This window comes from Bos indicus, chromosome 11, assembly GCF_029378745.1.
Source record: "Bos indicus isolate NIAB-ARS_2022 breed Sahiwal x Tharparkar chromosome 11, NIAB-ARS_B.indTharparkar_mat_pri_1.0, whole genome shotgun sequence".
Classification (NCBI taxonomy): Eukaryota; Metazoa; Chordata; class Mammalia; order Artiodactyla; family Bovidae; genus Bos; species Bos indicus.
The window spans coordinates 11,319,937-11,345,379 of NC_091770.1; the positions used below are offsets into that span (position 1 = coordinate 11,319,937).

General features: G+C 43.1%; 1 protein-coding gene across 3 annotated transcripts in view; it reads left to right on the forward strand.

Annotated features, from left to right (window-relative positions):
- SFXN5 (sideroflexin 5) overlaps positions 1 to 25,443 on the forward strand; it is a 127,318-nt gene that overhangs the window by 33,011 nt on the left and 68,864 nt on the right. For all 3 annotated transcript variants that reach the window (XM_019969935.2, XM_019969936.2, XM_070798433.1), the window contains exons 4-6: positions 7,925 to 7,951; positions 8,467 to 8,521; positions 10,896 to 10,921. In XM_019969935.2, the coding sequence (XP_019825494.2) occupies positions 7,925 to 7,951; positions 8,467 to 8,521; positions 10,896 to 10,921 (108 nt within the window). The remainder of the gene's footprint in view (positions 1 to 7,924; positions 7,952 to 8,466; positions 8,522 to 10,895; positions 10,922 to 25,443) is intronic.

A 25,443-nucleotide genomic window follows, 5' to 3' on the forward strand; every position in this document is an offset into this window, starting at 1 on the left:
GCTCTCTGAAAGCCAGAATTGGCATCATCAGATGGGAAGGGACCTTGGAGAGACTGGCTTCCATCTCCTGTCTCATTAATTAAAAAAACAAAACAATGTAATTCTAGGGAGTGAGGTGACTTGCACAGGAAGACCAGGCAAGTTAGTGGCTGAGCCAGGCCCCACATCTGTGACCCTGACTGTTGTTGGTGCAGCCTGGAGATGGGATGAGCCCAAATGAGGTCGGGTCATGACTAGGAAGTTAATTTAAGATGGAGCTGTCCCTCCCTTCTCACCCCAAAACCTCCTGAGGTGGGAGCACTTCCAGATGCCATGAGAAGAACCTCAACATGACTCGGTGTTCATCCCTTCCTCTCTCCTGTGGCGAGGCTTCCCTGACAGCGTGGGAAGCACTTTCCCCAAACCCCAGATGGGTTACTTTGGTTAAGGTTATACTAACTGCTGTAATGAAATGACCTCAAAACACACCAGCTCAAACAAGATAGATGTTTATCTCTTGCCCGTGTCATAGTTCAAGTTCCAGGTGGGCAGGTGGCTCTGCTCCACAGGGTCAATCAGGAACCCAGGCTCCTTCCATCATGTTTCTCCACCATCTCCTTGGGTTCTTCCCTCTGCCTGGCCCACGCTGGGCTGCAGCCACATTGTTGTTCTGGCTCACAGGCAGGTGATAGAAAATATAGGTTGGGAGGAGCTAGCTAGGGAAAGGCACATCTCACCTCCTCTCAGATGCCACTAAGGGACTCAGTCACAAGGATAAGCCTAATTGCAAAGGAGGCTGGGAAATGTAGTACAGCAGGCCAACCACCTGCCCTGCAAAGGAGGCTGGGAAATGTAGTGCAGCAGGTCAGCCACCTGCCCTCTACCTTTCTATTACTATGGCAGAAAAGGACATAGGTTTTGTTGGACCATTAACAGTCTATGCCATAGAGGACTATAAGAGCTGAAAAGTTGTGCATGCTATTTCTATTTTTCTAATGCTTACTCTCAAATTTTTAAGAATTATTTTTGGGTAGGTAACACATGAACAAGGGCTTCCCTCGTAGCTCAATCGGTAAAGAATCTGCCTGCAATGCAGGAGACCTAAATTTGATCCCTGGGTTGGGAAGATCCCCTGGAGGAGGAAATGGCAACCCACACCAGTATTCTTGCCCAGAGAATCCCATGGACAGAGAGAGGAGCCTGGCAGGCTGCAGTTCGTGGGGTCGCAAGAGTTCATGGGGTCACAAGAGTTGAATACAGCTTAGTGAGTAAATTGCCAACACATGAACAATCTACTGAATGCTGAAGGCATCAAAAGAAAATAGAGCACACAATGTTTCCCTTTCCCTGTCTGCCAATTCCCCATTTCTCCCTAGAGTAAGGACCAGTTTCTTCTGTATCCTGCCAGAGATATCTGCATGCATTCATGCTTTTCCTTTAAATATTATTGATATAATGGTGGTAACTCCAGGGACATTCACTGGAGTAGGGTCATAATAGCACAAGATGAGACAGTCACAGAAGGACAAATGTTGTATGATTCTACTTATATGAAATACCTAAAGTGGTTAAATTTAAAGAGACAAGAGAGTAGAATGGTAGTTCCCTGGACCTGAGGGGAGGAGGATTTGGGAATTAGTACACACTGGGTACAGAGATTCAGTTGAGGAAGAAAAATTCTGGAGATGGATGGTGGTGATGGCTGTACAACAATGTGAATGTACTTAATGCCACTGAACTTCCACTTAAAAATGGTTAAATGGTACATTTTATTATTTATATTTTACCACAATGAAAGATTGGAAATAGTTTAAAAGTCCAGTATGCAGGTCAAGAAGCAACAGCTAGAAGCAGACATGGAACGATGGACTAGTTCAAAATTGGGAAAGGAGTATGTCAAGGCTGTATATTGTCACCCTGCTTATTTAACTTATGTGCAGAGTACATCATGCGAAGTGTTGAGCTGGATGAAGCACAAGCTGGAATCAAGATTGCTGGGAGAAATATCAATAACCTCAGATATGCAGATGACACCAACCTTATGGCAGAAAGTGAAGAGGAACTGAAGAGCCTTTGATGAAAGTGAAAAAGGAGAGTGAAAAAGCTGGCTTAAAACTCAACATACACACTGTGGAAACTAGAAGGGAAAGAGACACGTGTACCCCAATGTTCATCACAGCACTGTTTATAATAGCCAGGACATTGAAGCAACCTAGATGTCCATCAGCAGATGAATGGATAAGAAAGCTATGGTACATATACACAATGGAGTATTACTCAGCCATTAAAAAGAATACATTTGAATCAGTTCTAATGAGGTGGATGAAACTGGAGCCTGTTATACAGAGTGAAGTAAGCCAGAAGGAAAAACACCAATATAGTATACTAACGCATATATATGGAATTTAGAAAGATGGTAACAGTAACCCTGTATATGAGACAGCAAAAGAGACACTGATGTATAGAACAGTCTTATGGACTCTATGGGAGAGGGAGAGGGTGGGAAGATTTGGGAGAATGGCATTGAAACATGTAAAATATCATGTATGAAACGAGATGCCAGTCCAGGTTCGATGCCTGATACTGGATGCTTGTGGCTAGTGCACTGGGACGACCCAGAGGGATGGTATGGGGAGGGAGGCGGGAGGAGGGTTCAGGATGGGGAACACATGTATACCTGTGGCGGATTCATTTTGATATTTGGCAAAACTAATACAATTATGTAAAGTTTAAAAATAAAATAAAATTAGATTTAGAAAAAAAAAAAAGAAAAAAAATGTCTAATAAAAACAACAACAACAAAAAAAACCCTCAACATTCAAAAACAAAGATCATGGCATCCGCTCCCATCATTTCATGGCAAATAGATGGGCAACAATGGAAACAGTGACAGATTTTATTTTCTTGGGCTCCAAAATCACTGCAGATGATGCCTGCAGCCATGAAATTATAAGACGCTTGCTCATTGAAAGAAAAGCTATGACCAACCTAGACAGCATATTAAAAAGCAGAGACATTACTTTGCTGACAAAAGTCCATATCGTCAAACTATGGTTTTTCCAGTAGTCATGTATGGATGTAAGAGTTGGACCGTAAAGAAAGCTAAGCACAGAAGAATTAATGTTTTTGAACTGTGATGTTGGAGAAGACTCTGGAAAGTCCTTTGGACTGCAAGGAGATCAAACCAGTCAATCCTAAAGGAATATTCATTGGAAGGACTGATGGTGAAGTTGAAGCTCCGATACTTTGGCCACCTGATGCAAAGAACTGACTCATTGGAAAAGACCCTGATGCTGGGAAAGATTGAAGGCAGGAGGAGAAAGGGACGACAGAGGATGAGATGGTTTGATGGTGTCATTGACTCAATGGACATGAGTTTCAGCAAGCTCTGGGAGTTGGTGATGGACAGGGAGGCCTGGCATGCTGCAGTCCATGGGGTTGCAAAGAGTTGAACACGATTGAGCAACTGAACTGAACTGAACTGAATAGGGTGAAGTTTATATGTTCATTCAATGTTTCTGTTAGGAAGAATAAGACTGCTCTCCATGCTCTGATGTGGAAAGATCTCCAGATTATACTAGATGCCTTAAGGGACAGAACAGTGTGAACTGGTGTGCCAGCATTTAGAGATGCGTGCATAGGGATTTGGGTGGGATTATGGAACCAGACGGCCTGGGTTCAAATCCCAGTGCTACTGTGGGACTTTGGGCAAATCACTGAACCTCTCAGTGCCTCAGTTTCCACATCTGTAAAATGGGAGATACACTACTCCCTGCCGCATAGGGTTGTTGAGAAGATTAATAAGTTAATATGTACAATGCCCTCAGAAAGATGCTTGACACATAGCACTTGTTCACTAAATGTGAATGAATGCATGAAGATGAATGAAGGAATCTAAGTCACAGATCATAACCTGAAGTTCTGGCTCCACCTGTGAGAACTTGGGTGTGGCTGAGCTTCGCTTTTCTCATCTGTCTTATGGAAACAGTTTTCTGATTGTGAGATTCAAATAGATAACAGGTCCATTGCCTCTTATCTGTGGCACTAGCCTGCCCACACCGTGTGTGTGGGTGTCATTGTGCGGAGGGAACATGTCTGTGAGCTCGGGCCTCCTGGCCTTACCTGCTGACATTCCTGCTGAACTTCTGCCTTTGCTGCTAAGCCAGCACCTGCCTGAGTCTCCCATTGCTGGGTGGGGGTAGAGGAGGCAGCCCTTGAACTTGAGGGACTCAGATGCAGCCGTGGGTAGCAAGTGTTCCTTGGCTAGTCTTCCCGGGGAGGGGGAGAAGGAACAGGTGCTGGGGAAGCGCATCTGCTGCCCAGCAGCAAAGGGAGGTTCTGGGACCTCAGGTGACGTCAGCCGAGGTCCTCTTCCTCTTCTCATGCCTCAGGTCTGGCTGTCACCCTGGCCAGGCCAGACGTCAGTCTGCTCCAGAGAACAGGGGGCACACGAGTCTGGAGGCCAGGAGGCCTCCATCTTCGTCCTGCCACCAGGCCTCTGGAACCACAGCAGAGTCATTTAGTCTCTCAGATGAGTTGCTTTGTGTGATGTAGTCTACTCATGTTGTAGGAATGAAACAACAGAGATGAATTTATTGAGAAATAATTAAGTTCTTTGAAAAATACTGCTCATTTGACTGACTTCCCCTTTATGTTAGACATTTATGGAGCATGATCTATGGGCCAAGTATATCAGTGTAAGCCAAGTGCTGTAACAAAACCCCCTGGATTTAGGGGCCTTAGACAGTAAGGTCTGTTTCTCACTCATGTCAGAGTCCAGTGCCACACAGGGACTCAGCACATGCGGATGTCCAGGAGCCAGGCTCCTTTCACCTTATAGCTTTCCTGTCTTCTTGGGCCCCACTGTCCTCCAATGGCTCCTCTGTGGGAGGCTTTGGGGCCAAGCCTGGAAATGGCGAACTCCATTTCTACCTACAGCCCATCAGCTGGCACCTGGTCGTGTGAGCCCACCTGACCGTGGGGAGGCTGGAAAGCATAGATTTAGCTGTCTACCCAAAGGGAAATGCCTGCTGCTGGGAGCATCAAGCATCGTCCTTACAACAACCTATGGTTTGATGGAAAAACTGAGGCATGGAGGCAAAGCAATTTGCCCTGGGTCACACATTCAGTAGGCACAGGAATGTAGACTGCTGGTTCTAGTGCCTGCTGTTTACACTGTCCTTTAATGTCTTAGATCAGTGTTTTCAGCCCAGACTGTTCATCAGGCGGGGGATCTTTTTCTTTATTTATAAGAATTGTATGAAGACATCTTAGTTTAAAAAAAACAAACAGCTGGTCGCGCGGAGGGGCGGTGCCACCTCGCTGAGTGGTCCCAAGCGGCCTCGCGCTCCGCCGGGCGCTGGGATCCCCGAGACCGACGATCCGCGGGGCCGCGAGTCTTCCGGGAGTGCGAGCCAGGTGACAGCCGCCTCCTATAAAAAAACAAACAAACAAACAAACAAGTCTTAGGTTTGCTGTGTGTGCATGGTTCTGGGAGATGCTGTGGCCGGCACTCAAAGGCAGGACCCTGCTCCAAGGATCTGGGCCATGACCCCACAGGGTGAGGGGACACGGATGTAGGGGATTCTGACTTGGGGTGGAGAGCCTTGGGTGTCAGGAATTTGTGCCCAGGGCCTGGGGTCACACCTGGTTCGGCACTGGGACTTGGTGGGTTGCACTTCAGCAAGGCACTCTTTGAGCAATGAAAGATCAACCTATTATCATTTTTTTACTTCTCGACTGTTATGCTCTCACATACTGTCTTTGGCTAACAGTGATTCTACATTTGGTTTTTCTTTCTTTAGTCCCCTCTGTTCCTCAATTATAATTTTTAAAAAAATCTACTGCCTCTAATCTTTCTGGATCTGGAATAGCAGACAATCAAATATGTTTGAAATGTATCTAAAATCAGAGTGATTAGACTGTGAATTAGACTTAAGGACTCGACTGTTGGTAAAAGCATAAACTTTAATACAGATGGTCCTTGACTTACGATGGCTCAGCTTACAGTTTACAGACTTGATGATGGTATGAAAATGATATGCATCCAGAGAAACTGTACTTTGAATTGTGAATATTGATCTTTTCCTAGCTAGCAATGCATGGTCTGATACCCTCTCGTGATGCTGGATAGACAGTGAGCCGCAGTTCCCAGTCAGCCACGAGATCAAGGGGGGAACCACCAATATACTTAGAACCATTCTGTACCCACACAACCAGTATATTTTTCACTTTCAGTACAGTATGCAATGAATTACATGAGATATTCAGTACTATATTATAAAATAGCCTCTGTGTTAGATAATTTTGCTCAACTGTAAGCTAATGTAAGTGTTCTGTGCCCTTTTAAGATGGGCCAGGCTAAGCTATGATGTTCGGTAGGTTTGATGTATTAATATTAAATGCAGTTTTGACAGTGATAATTTCAACTTATAATGGGTTTATTGGGACATAACCTCATTGTAAGTAGCAGACAATCTGTATGTCAATTTTATAACTCTATTATTGCTACCTAGTAGCATTCTGCAGCTTAATTTATATCCCAAATGACATTGCCATATAAATGAAGCATAGCTACTCCATTATAAAACTTTAAACATCAGTGCTTACCTGGTCGCCCCTCTTACCTCGTACCCTTCTTGATCCACTAAAGATGCACTGGCCTTTCATTTGCCTACAGTGTACATTTTTACTTGCCATATTTTCTTGATTCCAAAAGGTTATTTTATCACATATTATCATCTCTTAAATGGGGTGAATCTTTTAACTGATGGACATCATGGTATTATGCCATAATTTTCTTTCTTAGTGGCACAATTAGTATATCTTAGGATAAATGATGTCTTAGAGTCAATGAGGAGAAGGCAATGGCACCCCATTCAGTACTCTTGCCTGGAAAATCCCATGGACGGAGGAGCCTGGTGGGCTGCAGTCCATGGGGTCGCTATGAGTTGAACATAACTGAGCGACTTCACTTTCACCTTTCACTTTCATGCATTGGAGGAGGAAATGGCAACCCATTCCAGTGTTCTTGCCTGGAGAATCCCAGGGACGCGGGAGCCTGGTGGGCTGCTGTCTGTAGGGTCGAACAGAGTCGGACACGACTGAAGCGACTTAGAAGCAGCAGCAGCAGAGTCAATGAAGTACAGTATTTTTTATTATTTGAAGAAATTGACAAATTGTTCTGTTCCTGTAGCCTGTCCCCACACTGTGCTGGAAGATACAACCTTCTCATTCATGTGAAAGTGCACAACCTTCTTATAACGATAACAAAAATAAGAATAATAATATCTATAAGATTTAGCACTTGTAAAGCACCTACTGTGTGTCCAGCACTGCTCTGGGCACTTTTCATATGCCTCTTCAACAATGTTAGAGCCCAGCTATTATCCCCATTTTACAGATGAGGAAGTTGAGGCTCAGAGGTAGAAGTGGCAAATCCAGGGATCCAGGCAGTCTGTCTAGCTCTGAAAAATTATGCTGTGCGGTCTCTTGTGATTCTGGGAGACAGCTGAAGTATCTACCTAATGAAATGAAATGAAGGTACTTAAATGAAAAGTATCTTCATTTAAATCAGGGCTTCTTACCTATCTATACCGTAAAATGAACTAGGGAGTGTTAGGAACATGTTGGAAGAATTCTTCAAGTAGTTTTACAGCACAGTCAGAGTTGAGATCCCTTGGTTTAAATAGTCTGGATGAGTCCCCCCAGCTCTGCTCTTCTGGGATCCCTGGCCTTCCTTCCTGGTGATGCCACCTGCCCCAGTCCAGGGAAGCTGGGGCAACCAGGGGTAGGTAGTTACCTCTAAACAGCCTGAGCCTCTAAAGCCCTTTGAGATGGAGCCCCTGGTTAGAAAATGGGGCTATGAGACCTTAAACTAATATGTGCTTTTAATCTTTGTTCCTTCTTTTCTTTCCCTTTCTTTTTCTCCCTTCCTCCTTTCCAGCTCTGGAGCGCACAGAAAATCAAGCAGGTAATTCCATTTTGGATTCCTTTCCTGTTCCCTTCTGCTGACCTCTGAAACCCTGCCCTGCCCACCCCACCCCACCCCACCCCAGTCCACCCTACCTTACTCTACTCCACCCCACCCGCTTCCTTCTTGCTCTGCACCCAGGCCTGAATCTCTGAAGACTAGCGCTCAGGTCAGCCTGCCTTTCCCTGGGCCCCCTGAGCTCCTTCCCTGTGGGTTCTCTTCATGAATCCTGGTTGTGTTTCTTGTGTGCATGGCATGGGGGACAGAGGGTCTGCCGTGCCTGCCTTCGGTTTGAGCATTTGTCAGGAGGGGAAGCTCCGCCTGTGGCCCGTGTTTGGTTTTTACCTGCCCCAAATGGTAGGGAGGACTGACCAGCCACAAGGCAAGATAGGCTACAGCTACAGGCCACTGGAGTCTCCCCTGGGGGGGGTCCCTCACCTCCTCCCCCTCTCTTCTCCCACGTCCCTTCCCCCTCCCCAGTTGTCACCCTGTGCCCTGTTCCCTGCTCTTGCCAGGCTATTCTACACCCGGACACCAATGAGAAGATCTTCATGCCTTTTAGAATGTCAGGTAAGCCCTCGGGACCCTCTGGTTCTTCTCAATTTGGGCCACTGTTGAGGGTCACAGCTCCAAGGGCATCCGGATGCTACATCCTGTTGCACACATGGCCACACTTGCACCTGCATGGTCATTTTGGCTCAACTGCACAAGACTGGCCAGCCTATGGAGCTTTTGAAATGTGTCTGTCTGTCTTTTCTGCCTGAGCGGTTGGGATGGAGTCGAGGCATCCACAGGTAAATCTGGGGCCCCCACTCCAGGCTGATACCCCACTCACTTAGTGGCAGCTTCAGGGTGACTTTTGTTAGGACAGCCCTGCCTTCTGCGAGTCACTCCTCTCTTACCTGTGCATGCAGAGTGCCTTCCTTCCAAGCCCCTCTCCCTGCTCAGCCCTTTCATGCAGTGAATCCCCAGTCTAACTCCCTTGTCTCTGATCCTACCTTTAACCTGCCCTCTGCATGTACACCGGAGAAGGCAATGGCACCCCACTCCAGTATTCTTGCCTGAAAAATCCCATGGATGGAGGAGCCTGGTGGGCTGCAGTCCATGGGGTCTCGAAGAGTTGGACACGACTGAGTGACTTCACTTTCACTTTTCACTTTCATGCATTGGAGAAGGAAATGGCAACCCACTCCAGTATTCTTGCCTGGAGAATCCCAGGGACGGGGGAGCCTGGTGGGCTGCCGTCTATGGGGTCACACAGAGTCGGACACGACTGAAGTGACTTAGCAGCAGCAGCAGCTGCATGTACACGCTGAGTTTGCACCACTGCACACACAGGGAGGCAGATTCCCATTGCACGGAGACCAGAGGGCAGAGGGGCAATGGGAGAATGTGTCTAAGATCCCTGCCCCCAGGAAGTTCCCACCCTGTGGCCACTAGAGGGACAGCTCTATGTACAGCTTGAAAGTGAACGTTCTCAGTCCTGTCCAACTCTTTGCGACCCCGTGGACTATACAGTCCGTGGAATTCTCCAGGCCAGAATACTGGAGTGAGTAGCCTATCCCTTCCCAGGGCATCTTCCCGACCCAGGAATTGAAGCAGGGCCTCCTGCATTGCAGGCAGATTCTTTACCAACTGAGCTACACACAGCTTATGTACAGCTTAGTGGCCTAGAAAGCCCTTGCCTGTACACTGGCTGGGCCTGGCGTGGTTACCCTGCCTCCAGTTCTGCGAGGCTAGGGTCCTTGTCCAGAGTCACAAAACAGAGGCCAGTCTCACACCAGTGTGCTGACACCTCCTCCACACCATTTCCCAGGGTGATTGAGTGGATCCCCCACCCCTGACTTGCAGGGTGGATTGGGGGGCTGCTGACTGCTGCCTTGGGAAGCCCCACCAGGGGATGTTCTCAGTACAGGAGGTGAGTCAGTGTCCCCACCCTCAGAGAGCCTGACCTCATGAGGGTGGGAGAATATAGCCAGCCATGTGATGTCACTGTGTAAACCAGGGCAGTTAGTGCCCATGACCCTGGCTCGGCCATGAGAAACTCCAAGGCAGCGAAGGTTCTTGTAGCCATGGCTATGGGTGCTCCCCAGTACCTGCACGGGGCCATAGCAGGCTCTCCACCTGAGACAACTGTATCCTGCAATTCTCTGCTCAGTCTTTGGGCCTCTCCCCAGTGCTGCGGGTAGGAGAGTGGTCTCCTGGTATGCATACGCAGGAGACCAATGTTTGCTCTAGAAGTGACCCATGCAGGTGTGCTTCCCTGCTGCTCGGCCACCAGCTGACTGGCTGCTGGAAGCTAGAGGCTGGGACAGGAGGATGCCCACCTACAGCAGTGTGGGTAAAGGAGGGAGCCGTGTCATAGTCCAGGGCCGTGAGCAGCCATGAGATGGGGGTCAGGGCCCAGCAGCACCACACGCAAGCCCTTTCCTGATCTGTCGATGTCCAGCCAGGGCCCTGGAGATTCAGAGAGCTCTGGCACGAAGGCTCCAGTAATGGTCATAATGGCAAGAAAGTAAGGGTATGTTTTAGAAAGACAAGATGAGGGAAGGTGGAAGACATTCCAGGGCCTTCAGAGACACTGTGGGGAGTGTGGGCAGGGGTGTGAGGCCTCATGGAAGAAGTCATGGGAGGACTACCAAGTGCAGAGTGCCAGGGCCCCAGCCGTGGGTGGCCCCCTTCAGGAGTGGGGGCCCTGGTTTTGGAGCAGAATAACCGAGGGGAACAGAGACAAAGAGGTTGGGGGACACCGGGGAGCCCTCTGTCCTGGGGAGGGCTGAGCTGGGAGAAGGTCTGGGGGCTGGAGATGCCTCCTGGTTAACTGACCAAGCCCTTTCCTTGGGGCGACTGCTAAGATCAAGGTCAGAAGTCTCTGTGCCATCTCGGTTGAAAGGCAGGTGGGGCCGAGGATTATACAGCTTGACTCTTCTCTGCCCTCTCACAGGTTACATTCCTTTTGGGACGCCAATTGTAAGTATTACCTTCAAAGGGTTTTCTTTTCTAAAGTATTTTTTAATGTATAGCTTTACATCACCATTCATAAATATTTGAGTGAGTTACTGATTTAGGATAAATTCCTGGAGGGGAATTATTGTAGAAAGCATGTATTTCTTTTTAATTCTCTTGATGTGTGTTATCAAACCTCTTCCCATAGATTGTCAGTAGTTAGGACTTGCTGGTTTGATTACAGGAAAGTTTTTCTACAGAGCTTGGGAAATCAGAAAGTAAGGATGCCTTCTGAAAGCTGAAGAACTCAGCATTATTTTTGTCCAGTTTTGAAATCAAGATTAAGTTTATTCAATTTTTTTTTATATTGCAGTAATACGAATATACAGAAAGGTTGCATTTGTCATAAATGTACAGCTTGATAAATTTTCACAAAGTGAGCTCAACAAAGTAGACATCACTTAGATAAACAGCATTATCAGCATCTCAGAAAGCTCTCATGAACCCCTCTCAGCCACTATCCTCACAGGGAACCACTTTTCTGATTTCCTTCATTGTATTCTCATTTTGCCTGTTATCAAACTTTATATAAATGGAGTCACTTATATAAATTTACTTTTTTGGGGGGCTTGGCTTCCCTCATTCAGCTGTATAAGAGCCTTATCGTTATATGTAGTATTAACTTGTTCTAGTTCGTTGCTGTATAATGTTCACCACACATCCTCATTTCTCTTACATTTTACCTAAGAGGCCAAAGAGATAACAACTAAGTGTGAGATGTGATCCTAGAATCGGGGCTGGGTTCAGGGCAGGTGTATGTGTAAAATGATACCGCAGTTTCTTATAAAATTAAGCATATGCTTACAATGTGAGTCAGCAATCCTACATTTAGGTATTTACTTTAAGAGACGTGAATACACATGTCCGTACAAAATCTGTACATAAATGTTTATAGTAACTTTTTTCATATTAGCCTAAACTGATGGCCAAGATGCCCAACAGATGTTAAAACCACTAAGTGAAAAACGACTGGGAACAGGATATTTACCTAGTCTAAAATTTCCTATTTATTTCATAAATATCATTCTATATTTATTAATTTATAGCCTCCTATAAATAAGAGTCTTCCCTTCTACCTCCCACTTTCTTGTTTTTTAAAATTATCAGTATGGTCTTGTATATATTTTTGTGTTCCATGGATAATAATTTACTTTGGTCATTATTCAATTTTTTATAAAAATTGTGCCAACTTTGACCAGTAGAGAGCCTTAAGGCAATTTTTCTGTCCATTTGACATGACATGTTTTCATTCTTTGAACATGTACTTCAGTACTTGCTGGCAGAGTGTATGGATACTCCAAACTTATCGTGTAGTTTCTCTGCTCTGGACCTGGGCTCATCCATTTCTCCAAAGAGCCTGATTCCCTTCAGAGGGGAGTGGTATTTAGAAACCAAAATCCAGCCAGCTAGGTGTGCTTGCGCTCATTGTCCCTGGAGTGTCATTGTTTCTAGGCCCTCTTAGCAGACAGATTTAGGACATACAACTTTTTAAAAATCATGACTTCAGACTAATATGTCTAATTCCAATATTCTAATTCCAACATCTCAGAGTTAATCCTCTCCTTCCATTCCATATCTACAATCTTTCTTCTCCCTGAATGAGAATACAACACTGTATTTATTCAGTTACAAAATCTTGTATATACAAATAAAAGAACTTCAGAATTTCTGCATTAATGCCACTCAAACATATATTAATCCAACAAAATGTATTAAATAAACCTCAAGATTTCTTTGAAGCTTTCTGTCCATGGAATAGATCCTACCTATACAGCATATAGTTAGAGGACTGTGTTCAAAAGTTACTTGAATTATTTTCTTCTGTGTGTATATGTTATTTATTTGAGATACAGTTAAGTTTATTTGTTTCTGTTACCACTGAATTTCAGATGTTTCCCCATTCTTATTGTATTTTTGAAACTATATAAAATATCAACATAATTCAAAAGTCAAAGCTATATTGCATGCTGTGTGCTAAGTCGTTTCAGTCATGTCCAGCTTTTTGTGACCCACCAGCTCCTTGGTCCATGGGATTCTCTAGGCAAGAATAGTGGAGTGGGTTGTCATTTCCATCCCTAGTGGATCTTCCCTATCCAGGGATTCAACCTATGTCTCTTATGTCTCCTGCATTAGGAGGCAGGCTCTTTACCACCTAGCTATATTAAAAAGGCATAATACAATTCCATTTCCCTCTCTAACCCTTCATGGGAGGTCCTTCCCACTTATCCTGTCTAAGTAAATAACTTTATGCTTCTATTTTTTTTTGTAAAAATAAGCAAATGCAAATATATTTTCCTTTCTATTTTATAAAAGGTAGCATACTATATCGGAGAAGGCAATGGCACCCCCCTCCAGTACTCTTGCCTGGAAAATCCCATGGACCGAGGAGCCTGGTTGGCTGCAGTCCATGCGGTCGCTAAGAGTCAGACATGACTGAGCGACTTCACTTTCACTTTTCACTTTCACTTTTCACTTTCATGCATTGGAGAAGGAAATGGCAACCCACTCCAGTGTTCTTGCCTGGAGAATCCCAGGGACGGGGAAGCCTGGTGGGTTGCCGTCTATAGGGTCACACAGAGTCGGACACGACTGAAGCGACTTAGCAGCAGCAGTAGCAGCAGCATACTATATAACCCTTTTGTCTAATGTTTTTTTCACTTAATGACATACCTCGGAAATCACAGTATATCAGTTTATAGAGATCTTCCTCATTCTTTTTTTTTAAAAAATAGCTGCATAACAATATACTATGTGGAAGTCCCATAATTTATTCAACTATTTTCTTACATGGCTTCCATGGCGGCTCAGACAATAAAGAACTGCCCGCAGTGTGGGAGACCCTGTGTTCCATCCCTGGGTCGGGAAATCCCCTGCAGAAGGGAATGGCTACCCACTCCAGTATTTTCCTACATATGGACATTTAGATTGTTTCCATTATTTTGCCAGTATGAATAATGCAAGAATAGATACTCTTGTACATATTTGTTTTGATATTGTTGGAAATATATATTAAGGGTAAATTTGTAGCTTTTCTGTAAGGAGTAATTAAATAGTCATTTCTGGCAATACTGAGCAAGAAAAAAGAAAGAAGATACAAATGAACAATACTAGGACTAAAAGATAGAATAATTAAAGCTATAATAGAAGTTTAAAAGATCAGAATGCATTGAGCAATCTGAGGCAGTAAATTTGAAGACTTAGAAAAAATGGATACTTTTCTAAAAAAGTGTAGATTACCAAAAACTGCCTAACAAGATGAAATACATGATTTGAAAAGACCTGTAAAGAGAAAGAAATTAGATCAGTTGCTTAAAATATATGCACCAAAGAAGTAACAAACAAACCAGAAGTTACCACTAGGCTCCTATGATCTTTTGGGTGAATACACTAAAGGAATAGCCAAATTCAATCTTTAAAAAACTCTTTAAAGACAATAAAAAAGAGGAAATGTTCCCCAATTCACTTATGAGGCACTTTGAGACCGATACCAAGTAAGTAGATATAAGAAAGAAAAATTTTAGGCCAATATCACTTATGAAATTATACATAAATAGTCTAAATGAAATAATAACAAGTTGAATCCAGCAATGTATTACAATATATCATATAATATTTACCAAAAATGGTAACATTAGAGAATGTATTCGTGTAGTTTATCACTTTAACAAATTGAAGGAGAAATGATAACTTAGATACAGAAAAATCATTTGATACAATATAACTCCATTTATAATTATTAAAAAAAGATTATTTAGATCTAGAAGGGAGGTTCATTAACTTAATAGAATATCTGTCAAAAAAGAGAAAAACAACTAAACCCCATAGCAAGTACTATTCTTTAAAACATTTTTTTATTTGGAGGATAATTGCTTTGCTATTTTGCGTTGGTTTCTGATGTACATGAATCAGCTTTGAGTATACATACGTCCCCTCCCTTTTGAGCTTCCCTCCCACCCTACCCCCATCCCGGCTCTCTAGGTCATCACATAGCACTGAGCCGAGTTCCCTGCGCTCGACAGCTGCTTCCTGCCAGCGAGCTATTTCACACGTGGGAGTGTATATGTCAATGCTACTGTCTCAGTTCGTCTCCTTCCCCCACTGTGTCCACAAGTTCATTCTCTATGTCTGTGTCTCTACTCCTGCCCTGGAAATAGGTTCATCAATACCATTTTTCTGGATTCCATGTATATTCGCTAATATGCAATATTTGTTTTTCTCTTTCAAACTTTCTTCATTCTGTATAATAGGCTGTAGGTTCATCCACCTCACTTTAACTGATTCAAATTCATTCTGTTTTATGACTGAGTAACATTCCATTGTGGGACTTCCCTGGTGGCTCAGTAGTAAAGAATCTACCTGCCAATGCAGGAAATGTGGGTTCACTCCCCGGGTTAGGAAGATGCCCTGGAGAAGGAAATGGCAACCCACTCCAGTATTCTTGCCTGGGGAATCCCATGGACAGAGGAGCCTGGTGGGCCACGGTCCACGGGGTCACAAAAGAGTTGGACATGACTTAGCGACTGAACAACAACAGCAACATAATGTATAAAAGCTTCTTTATCCATTCATCTATTGATGGACATCTAGGTCGTTTCCGTGTCCTAACTGTCACACATAGTGCTGCTGTGAACATTAGGGCACAGGTGTCTTTTTGAATTATTGTTTTCTTAGGGTATACGCCCAGTGGTGAGATTGCTGGGTCATATGGTAGTTTTATTCCTAGTTTTGTAAGGCTCCATACAGCTTTCCATAGTGCTGTATCAATGTATATTCTCACCAATAGGGCAAGAAGGTTCCCTTTTTTCCACATCCTCTCCAGCATTTATTATTTGTAGATTTTTTTGATGATGGCCATTCTGACTAGTGTGAGGTGATACCTCACTGTAGTTTTGATTTGCATTTCTTAATAATGAGCAATGTTGAACAACTTTTCATGAGTTTGTTGGCCATCTGTATGTCTTCTTTGGAGAAATATCTGTTTAAGTCTTCCACCCATTAATTTTTTTTTTAATTGGAGGATATTGCTTTACAATGTTATGTTGGTTTCTGCTGTACAACAATGTGAATCAGCTATAAGTATACATATATTCCCTCCCTCTTGAGTTCCACCCATTATTTGATTGAGTTGTCTGTTGCAAGTACCATTCTTAAAGATGAATCAAATAAAGGTAAAATCTTAATGTCTGGGACAGAGTAAGAATGTTTGACAATAGAGCTTCTATCCGTCATTTTCCTAAGAGACTAACAAGTAGAAAAAGACATGAAAAATATTAGGATTGGAAAGGAATAAACACAAGTATTCATGAGAATAGGCAAACTATTGGAACTATTTTATAAGATTTCTGGATGTAGGACAAATATATAAAATCATTGCTATATGCCTATAGTTCTGTTCAGTTCAGTTGCTCAGTCGTGTCCAACTCTTTGTGACCCCATGAATCACAGCACGCCAGGCCTCCCGTCTATCACCAACTCCTGGAGTCCACCCAAACCCATGTCCATTGAGTCGGTGATGCCATCCAACCATCTCATCCTCTGTCGTCCCCTTCTCCTCCTGCCCTCAATCTTTCCCAGCATCAGGGTCTTTTCAAATGAGCCAGCTCTTCGCATCAGGTGGCCAAAGTATTGGAGTTTCAGCTTCAGCATCAGTCCTTCCAATGAATACCCAGGACTGATCTCCTTTAGGATGGACTGGTTGGATCTCCTTGCAGTCCAAGGGAAGTCCAACCACAGTTCAAAAGCATCAATTCTTCGGTGCTCAGCTTTCTATATAGTCCAACTTTCACATCCATACATGACCACTGGAAAAACCATAGCCTTGACTAGACGGACCTTTGTTGGCAAAGTAATGTCTGCCTATAAGCCTATAGCAAACATTTAGATTTTTATTAAAAAAAAAAAAATTTAAAATAGCACTTAGAATGATAAGTTACCCAAAATAAATTCAAGAAAAAATAAATTACCCAAAATGAATTCAAGAAAGGATATGCAAGACTTCTATGGAAAAACTTACAGCACTTTATTGAAGGCCACTGGAATCCTTCAACTAAATAAATGGATTAATATATCACCTTGGGTAGAAGTAGTTGTAATCATGAAGATACTCATTTTCTTCAAATTATATTGCATATAATTCCAATCAAAATAACAGGATTTTTCATGGAACTTAACAAATTGATACTAAAAATTAATGAACAGGCTACAGGCCAAGAACAGCCAAGACAATTTTCAAGAATGTGGTAACAAGAGAGTCACCCTAGGAAGTAGTATAAAAGGGAAAGTGAAAGTCACTCAGTCGTGTCTGGCTCTTTGCAACCCCATGGACTATACAATCCATGGAATTCTCCAAGCCAGAATACTGCAGTGGGAAGCTATCCCTTCTCCAGTGGATCTTCCCGACCCAGGAATCAAACTGGGGTCTCCAGCATTGCAGGTGGATTCTTTACCAACTGAGTTTTCGTTTGGGTTTGGGGATAAGCAAATAGATCATTGGAGTGGAATAGAAAGTTTGGAAATATGTCCATACCCATATGGAGTCTTGATATTTGACAGTTCAGTGGAGAAAAAGATGGACCTTTTAACAAATGATGCTACCTATATGGAGAAGAAATAAAGTTAGATTTCACCTCATACACAAAACACTTTCTATATGAAAAGAAAATACTTGCAACACTGTTTATAACAGCAAAATAAAGGAAACCACTGAAGTGCCCATCAACAAGAGAATGGAAAAATAAGTCATGATTTAGTCATACTTTAGAAAACTTAATACAGGAAAGAAAAAAATGAACAGGGCTACATTTGTCAGTACTGATAAATCTCAAAAACAATGATGAATGAAAAAAAAAGTAGCAGAGTAATAATACTGTCTGATGTAATTTATGTAATGTTTTAATACATAAAGCAATATTATATATACTATATATTAATATATAACATAATATATAATAATATATATTTATGGGTATATTTTTCATGGAGTCATACAAACATTCGTGGGAACACTCAGCGACAGATTCACGATACTACGTACCTCTGGAGAGAGCGGCAGTGGGGTCTAGCTGAACAGGAGGAGCTTCACTTGTATCTTTTATGTTTCATCTTTTAAAAAGAAAATCTTCACAAAAATTTAACAAAATAATTAGATTTGGCAGTATGTGGCTGTTCATTATACTATCCTCTGGACTTCTCTGTACACTTGAAATCTTTAATTTTATGCATGTATTTTAAATATGTATCAGCATGTTCAGGAATCATTCTCATCTCTATCCGTTTGTAGTTTCCCTGAAACTTCTACATTATTCTGAAATAGTCTGAGAAAGTATTATAAACCTCTCCCACCATAACTGTGTGTGTTTAATTTCCTTGCATTTCTCATGGTTGCTGCTGTGTGTATTTCAGTGCAGTGGGGTTTGGATGGTTCATGACATTTTTATCTTCTTGAGGTTATGATCTCCACCTTCCCACCTCTCTCTTTGTCTCACAGATGTACACATACACACACACACACGAAATATCTGTTTCTTTGAATATCGTTGTCTTGAATTCTACTTCATCTAATGTTAATATTTCTATTCCCTTTTTGTTCGTTCGACTTGTAAATTGTTGCCTACACGTTTTCAGTAGAGTGATATTTCTGTGTATATGTCTCTCGTAGACAAAACTGAACTGAATTCTACTTTTTTTCCTAACCCACTTTGAGAAACTCTTTAACGTCAATAATTAATGGAACTTACTCATATTTATTCTGCCACTGGTTATTGTGAGCACTTATCCCAGCCATCCAGTAGTAAGTTTGTTACTGTTTCCATTTATTTTCCTGATTTATACTAGACTGAATTTTTATTGGTCCTTTTTGTTTCTTAAGTAGTTTGGAAGGGGAGCATCTTGATCCTCTCTAGTTACCATTCACCTGTAATGTGTTATAGAGAGATTTCATTGTATTTGCCTTATCAATATCAATAACTGAATAGGAAATAGGACCTCCCCAATCCTACTCATAGAGGAAGAGATTTTTAGCACACCATCTTACCCTGTTTTATACCATTTCATTCATATACACTTGCCCAGATTTTGTATATAGTCTGGAATCTCACCAGCTTTTTGAACCCTTCCTTAACACCTATATTAAACTTCACAAGTATTTAGGCTGCATGTGTGTGTGTGTGCGTGTGTTCTCTATGCTTGGCTAGAGTACTTTTTTGAATAATATTAAGAGTGTGTGGGCAATACTTTCTGAGTCCTTGCATATCTGAAATGATTTTTTTTCCATCTTATACATGAACAATAGTTGGCCTGATTCTCTTTTTCTTTATAGGTAAACCTCCCCCATTCCCTTTGGGATCTTTTGGTATTTTTTCTCTTTATCTTTGGAGTGCAGAAATATACTTAGGATTAAAAAAATCTTCTCCATATATTTTATAAAATTATACAAGTAATACATGAATATGTTCTTTGGAATTCAAAAATATCACTAAGAATTTTTTAAAGAATATTTTTAAAGTTATACAAGTAATACATGAATATGTTCTCTCAACTCAGAATTCAAACAATGCAAAAAAATATTAAAGTTCCTCTGACAATCCTGAACTTCAAATCTGCTCACAGAAGTAACCTCTGTGAGAAGTTTAATGTGAACTTTCAGGATTTTTTCCTAGGTATTTGCATAAATATGAATCATCACTAAAATTTTTGTTTTGTATTTTTTCCATTAAAAATACAAAAATATACTTATTTATCTACAAATAGCTTAATTACACTTAGCAATTTGCCTATGTAAAGATCTCTTTCCTTCCTTCCCTCCTCGTTCCATTTTTCCTGCTGAGTAACATTCTCTCCCATAGTGATGGATTTAGATTGTTTCTGATAATTTTCTATTAGAAAAACAGTGCTGTGGGAAAATCCTTATAAAGCTTTTTTTGTACAAGTATGAGGATTTCTTAAGGGCCCATTCCAGAAACTGAGCTTCCTGTGTAAAAGGCAATGCACAATTTCCCTGAACAACAAAAGATGTCACTTCTGTTCATATATTTATTGACTATTCACATTTCTTCTATTATGAATTAGCTGTTAACATCCTTTGTCCATTCTTCCATTGACTATATTTTCTAATTAATTTGTAAGTATTGCTTATATGCTGCTGCTGCTGCTAAGTCGCTTCAGTCATGTCCAACTCTGTGAGACCCCATAGACGGCAGCCCACCAGGCTCCGCCGTCCCTGGGATTCTCCAGGCAAGAATACTGGAGTGGGTTGCCATTTCCTTCTCCAATGTATGGAATCGAAAAGTGAAAGTGACATTTTGTCCGACTCTTAACGACCCCATGGACTGCAGCCTACCAGACTCCTCTGTCCATGGGATTTTCCAGGCAAGAGTACTGGAGTGGGTTGCCATTTCCTTCCCCAATTCCTTATATATTTGAATATTAACCCTTTGAATTATATATATTGCAAATCTCTTCTCCTAACCATTCTTTCTTTACTCTCTGGTGTCTTTGGTAGAAAAGTTTTAAATATTGATTCTTAAAATATAATGGTCTTTCCTAGGATTGAGCTTTGAGTCTTGTCCTCACTTCTCACCTCCATCTCCTTTATTAAGATAACTGGATTTTTGAGAGTTGTGTCTAGGAATCAGCTCTTAGATGTGTTTATCAATTCTTCTGTTTTTATTTTCTAATTTATTCATTTCTTATTTTCATAATATCCACTTTTCCTCTTTGATTTGTTATGGCTGGCTTTTTTTAACTTATTGCTTTGAATTTATTCTTATTTATTCTCATTCTTTCCTTCTAATGAAAAACTCTTTAGGATTCTGACTTTGCTTCTGAGTATATCAGGTACTTGGCTATGTCTAATATGTTTTCATACAATGATCTATATTTTTATTTTTGAAATAACTTTGAAATTATTGAAGTAGGATCGTTTGTATATAACAAAAAGTTCAAAACAATACTAGTTTAAACAAAATAATTTATTTCCCTCTCAGATTAAAGAATTTTGGAGATAGGCAGAACCCACAGTCATTGTGAATCCAGACTTCTGCTTTTCTACATCATTCTCAGTGCTGGCTTCTAGTGTCAGTAACTTCATAGCCCAGGATGGCTGCTGAAGTTCCAGTCATCACATCTACATCCCAGGGAGGAGAAAGAAGGGAGAACTAAAAAGATGTACCTCTTATGTGAGTCACTTTCCTTTAAGTAGTCCTCTTCAGAGTGTCACACAACAGTTTTGTTTACATTACATTAGAAATCAGCTGGATATATATAGTCAATCCCCAATTATAGGGATTTGTTAGTGAGAAAGAAGAGAAGAATAGCTATAGGTAGTCAAACAAGGATCTTCCATAATAATTTTTAATAAATATTCCATCAATGCTTAAAAATAAAGAGCTGTATCATTTGGCAGTATCGTCTCTCTCAAACCACAGAAGTTGAGTTTGGGGCTTATTCCTCATAGGTCAACTGGACCCTTTCAAAATTAATGGCTGCCATCAACTGGTATAATCTAGCCAACCCAAGGGATGTCCACACTCTCTCTAGTTCACAAGTGTTATTGAGGACGCCCATAGTTTTCCTCTCTCTCCTCTTCCTAAGACAAATCAATCACCCCAGGGCCACTACGGGCTTGTAGGCATTGTAGGAACGTGGTGCTGATTCCCATGTTGCTCAAGGCTTTACTGCTGAAGTAGACACTGAATGTCCTACCAGGACCAGTCCCTCCCAGCCTGGAGCAAACATCCCTCTGCAAAGAAATGTGTAGGATGTGAGAATAGGAATCCTAGCCTCTGACACTCTGTATGAACACATGATTGGGATTAATGGGCAACATGACCTGGGATGGTTTCAGTGGCAGCTGGAGCAAAATGACAATACTCACCTAGCCTCCCTAGGTGAGACTCACTTCTTAGCCCCAAGTAGCTGTATCCCAGGATTCAGAACAGCTGGACCAGAGGCCAGGTCCCAGGAGGAGCCGCTGGTTGTGGAGAACCTGTGGCCTTCTATCTGGGCACTTTGGTGTGGATAAGCAACATGAAGACTCATTGGTCCCATTCCCTTCTTGGGGCCACCACCTTGCCCAGTAAGGTGGGAGCACTGTGATTGTCTGGGCACTTCAACCCCTGGCCTGGCTTCCACCAGCCACATCACCTCTCCTAAGACCCTGCTGTCTCCCGCGAGCACTGATCATCTCAGTAAGGGCGTGGGCTGAAGGGGAGTGAAGGTTCCAGTCCATGCCTTAGGGAAGCCCCTGCTCTGATAGAATGGGTAAGAAATATACACATGCAGAAACCACTAAAATGCTTACCAAAATAGAAATGGGGTGCCAGCGAATGTGCTAGGAACTGGGTCCCTGAGTGATAAAGGGAAGGGGTGAGTCAGGCTGGCAGGTGTCTTGGCTAAGATGCTTCTGGAAGTAATACCCAAATTACCTCCTTCCCAGGTGAGCATCCCTGACTTGACACCCCCCACCCATGCTGCTCCCACCTTGCCTGAGAGTAACCCTGCCCCCATCCTGCTCACTCCCAGAGCTCAGGAGAAACGAGCTGTTTTCTCCCAGAAGCTGGTGCCAGTTTAGTCAGCAGATTTCACAGATCTACTGGCACCCATGTAGTGTCTTATTTTAAGCTTAACATTTGAAGATGGAAACTTTTCCCCCTTTGATGTGTGGCAAAGAGATCCCAATTTATACATAAGCATGGCGGCTAAGCCAGTGCACCAAGGCAGTTCCCAAGGCGGGTGCAGTTCATGGCTCCCCTTTTTCAGGTACCTTCCCAGAAAGACCCCTAGCAACTGTGATCACTTCTGACAATTGGCATCTAAGTCCTCAGGTTTCCTTCAAGAAATATGCAGCCCTGTGCTTTCTGGGCACCTGTGGCTGGGAGAGGCAGGGCCAGGGTGTGGACCCCCATCCTGTCCTCTCTGCATTTCTCCAGCTGCCAGCCTCTACCCTTGGCCCCCATAATGTCTCAGGGCAGTGAGCCTGAGGTTCTCCCAGGCAGCCTCTATGTCTCCCTCCTCAATCCTGAGCTCCCTGACACTGCCGTCCTTCTCTCCTCTCTCCTGTCATTCTGGGAGTCCCGCTACTCAAGGCTGAAACCCCTCATATCCAGCTGGGAGGCTGAGGAGGGAAGACCAGGAGCATCCTATCGGTGAATTCAGAGGTCTCAGGTTACATTCAAACCTGATATTTTCTTGGGACATGAGGAGCCCTATCTACTCTGAACCCTTTCATTTTAATGCTGCAGATGATCATGTAGACTTAGAAACCCCATTTCTGCAAAGGTGCTGGTATAAGTCACATCCTCTCCGTGGGGAGGACGGGTGGACCGTGGAGGGTCCACTTACGTGAGGATTTGGCTGAGTCTCAGGGCCTTTCTCACATCTCCTAACCCTCTTCATCCCAGACTCCACTTTTTCACACATTTCAATCCCAACCGCAATTTTCTTCCTGGCCATTGTAATCAGACACCAAAATGGCTGGTGTCTGATTTGCTTCTCACTGCAGCTCTGGCTTAGTTTATACCATCCAAGAGGTGGGGTTCAGTTAAACTGGAATGGACCAGTCAGGGACAAACATTCATTTGACAAAAGATATTTTCTTGAAATGGTTGGGCTGCTTTAAATAGCGGCACCCCTAATGCGTCCGAGTGTTACTTTTCAGACTACTAGCTGTAGAGATCAGAAGATGGAGACAAAGTCGAAGGAAAAAGCAGGCAATTTGTTGAGTACCAGAGCCCATGCAAGGTCTTTTGAAAATGAAGAGAAACATTTTAGAAATGAACGCATCAGTGTGGAGGAGAAGCGTGTGATGCTAAAGAACTGTTGCTTTGCCGGCGAGGACTCCCGGGTATTTGAGAAGTGAATGTTATGTGGTCTCATCCCTCTGAAGCATCTGGAAGCTCTCAAGGAAGACAGATTTTAAACATATATTTACTACCAAGATAAATACTGCAAAGAGGGCAGGCAGGGTGCTGAGACAGCGTGTGACAGGAGACCCATGTCATCTTGAGGGCTGGAGGGGGCTTCCTGGAGGAGGTGACAACTGACCTGAAACCCAGAGGGTGAGGAGGGACTAGCCAAATGAGGATGGAGTGGCGGGCGGCAGGGCTAGTATTTCTGCCACTCTCCTGCCAAGCAAGACGATTCTGTACCCTGTAGTCTCCCCTGACTTAAATTTCACCACTCAGTTGTTTAGACACACACCCTGTTTCCCCTTTGAATTTGTTTTTATACATTTAAAGTTTTCTTTTTCTTATCACTTGAATCACTTTCATACGAGTGCCAGCCCAAGGGGTGGGAGGCTGCTCAGTTCTGAGTCCCAGTATCACAGTGGCCAGAACTGTGACCCGCAGACTTGCTGCCTTGCCCTTGTCTTCACTTGTTCATGCCCCCCTTCTGGCCAAGCAGACAGGGATATTTGGTGCCTGTCTCCCACGCTTAGACCTCCTCTCTTTGCAGAGGTTAGAACACTCTGAAGGTGGAGGGCTGAAGTGAAGTTGTGGTTTTTCTTGTGAGCCAGTTGCATAGGGGTACAATCGGCCCTGTTCCTCATTCTGTCCTGAGATGAGGCTCAGTTACAAACTTCCCTTCTTTCTGGACCAGCCAGGGTGGCCCCAGAACTGGGCCAATGGTCACCAGTTGGAGTAGGTTGACAAGCTGGGCTGCTCAGGAAGCAGCATCACTAGGGAAGACATTAGTGGTGGTACAGGTGCATTAGTAGAGGTACAGAATTTTCCCCAGGAAGGACAGCATATTCGCTCTTTATATGAAGTAATCCCTGTATCAATCAGCTATTGCTACTGTAGTACTGTGTAACAAACATCCACAAAATTGCAGCGGCAGCCATAGCATTCATTCTTAGGGATCTGCAGTTACCCGGGAGTTTGGCTGCTCTAGACTGGGCTTGATTGAGGCAGTTTTGCTTCTCACTGCAGGTCTGGGGTCAACTGGGAGTCAGCTCAACCAGGCTGGACTCTGCTCCTCACATCTTATCCTCCTTGGATGAATGAGAACACTAGTCAGGGCGTGTCACCTCTTGGCAATGTTAGGAGCACAGAGGGCCAGCATAAATAAGGTCTCTGAGGCCTGGGTTTCGAACTGGCACACTGCTACTTCCTCCCACATGCCATTGGCCAGAGCAATATCAAGAGCTTGGAAACAAATTCCTCCCCTCGCACGGGTATGATGCAGGGACCAAACTCAAACTGCCCCCTCTTCAAAGGCCGACAGCCTCATGCAATCAGACTTTAATAAAAGGAGTAAGAAAGAGATGGATGATGGTGGTCATTGTAACAATCCATCATAGATCTTTTCCTTGGCCAAGAATGAATTAATGTCCTTAATGATAAGTTAGCAATATTCTTCCAGTGTGTGCTGTGGGCCCAACTTTGTGCTGAGTGCTTTGGGGAACATCAGAGAGAAAAGCCCTGATTCTATCATCAGGAGCTCACTACTTTTTGTGGACTAAATGTTGCTCAATTGTGTAATGTAGA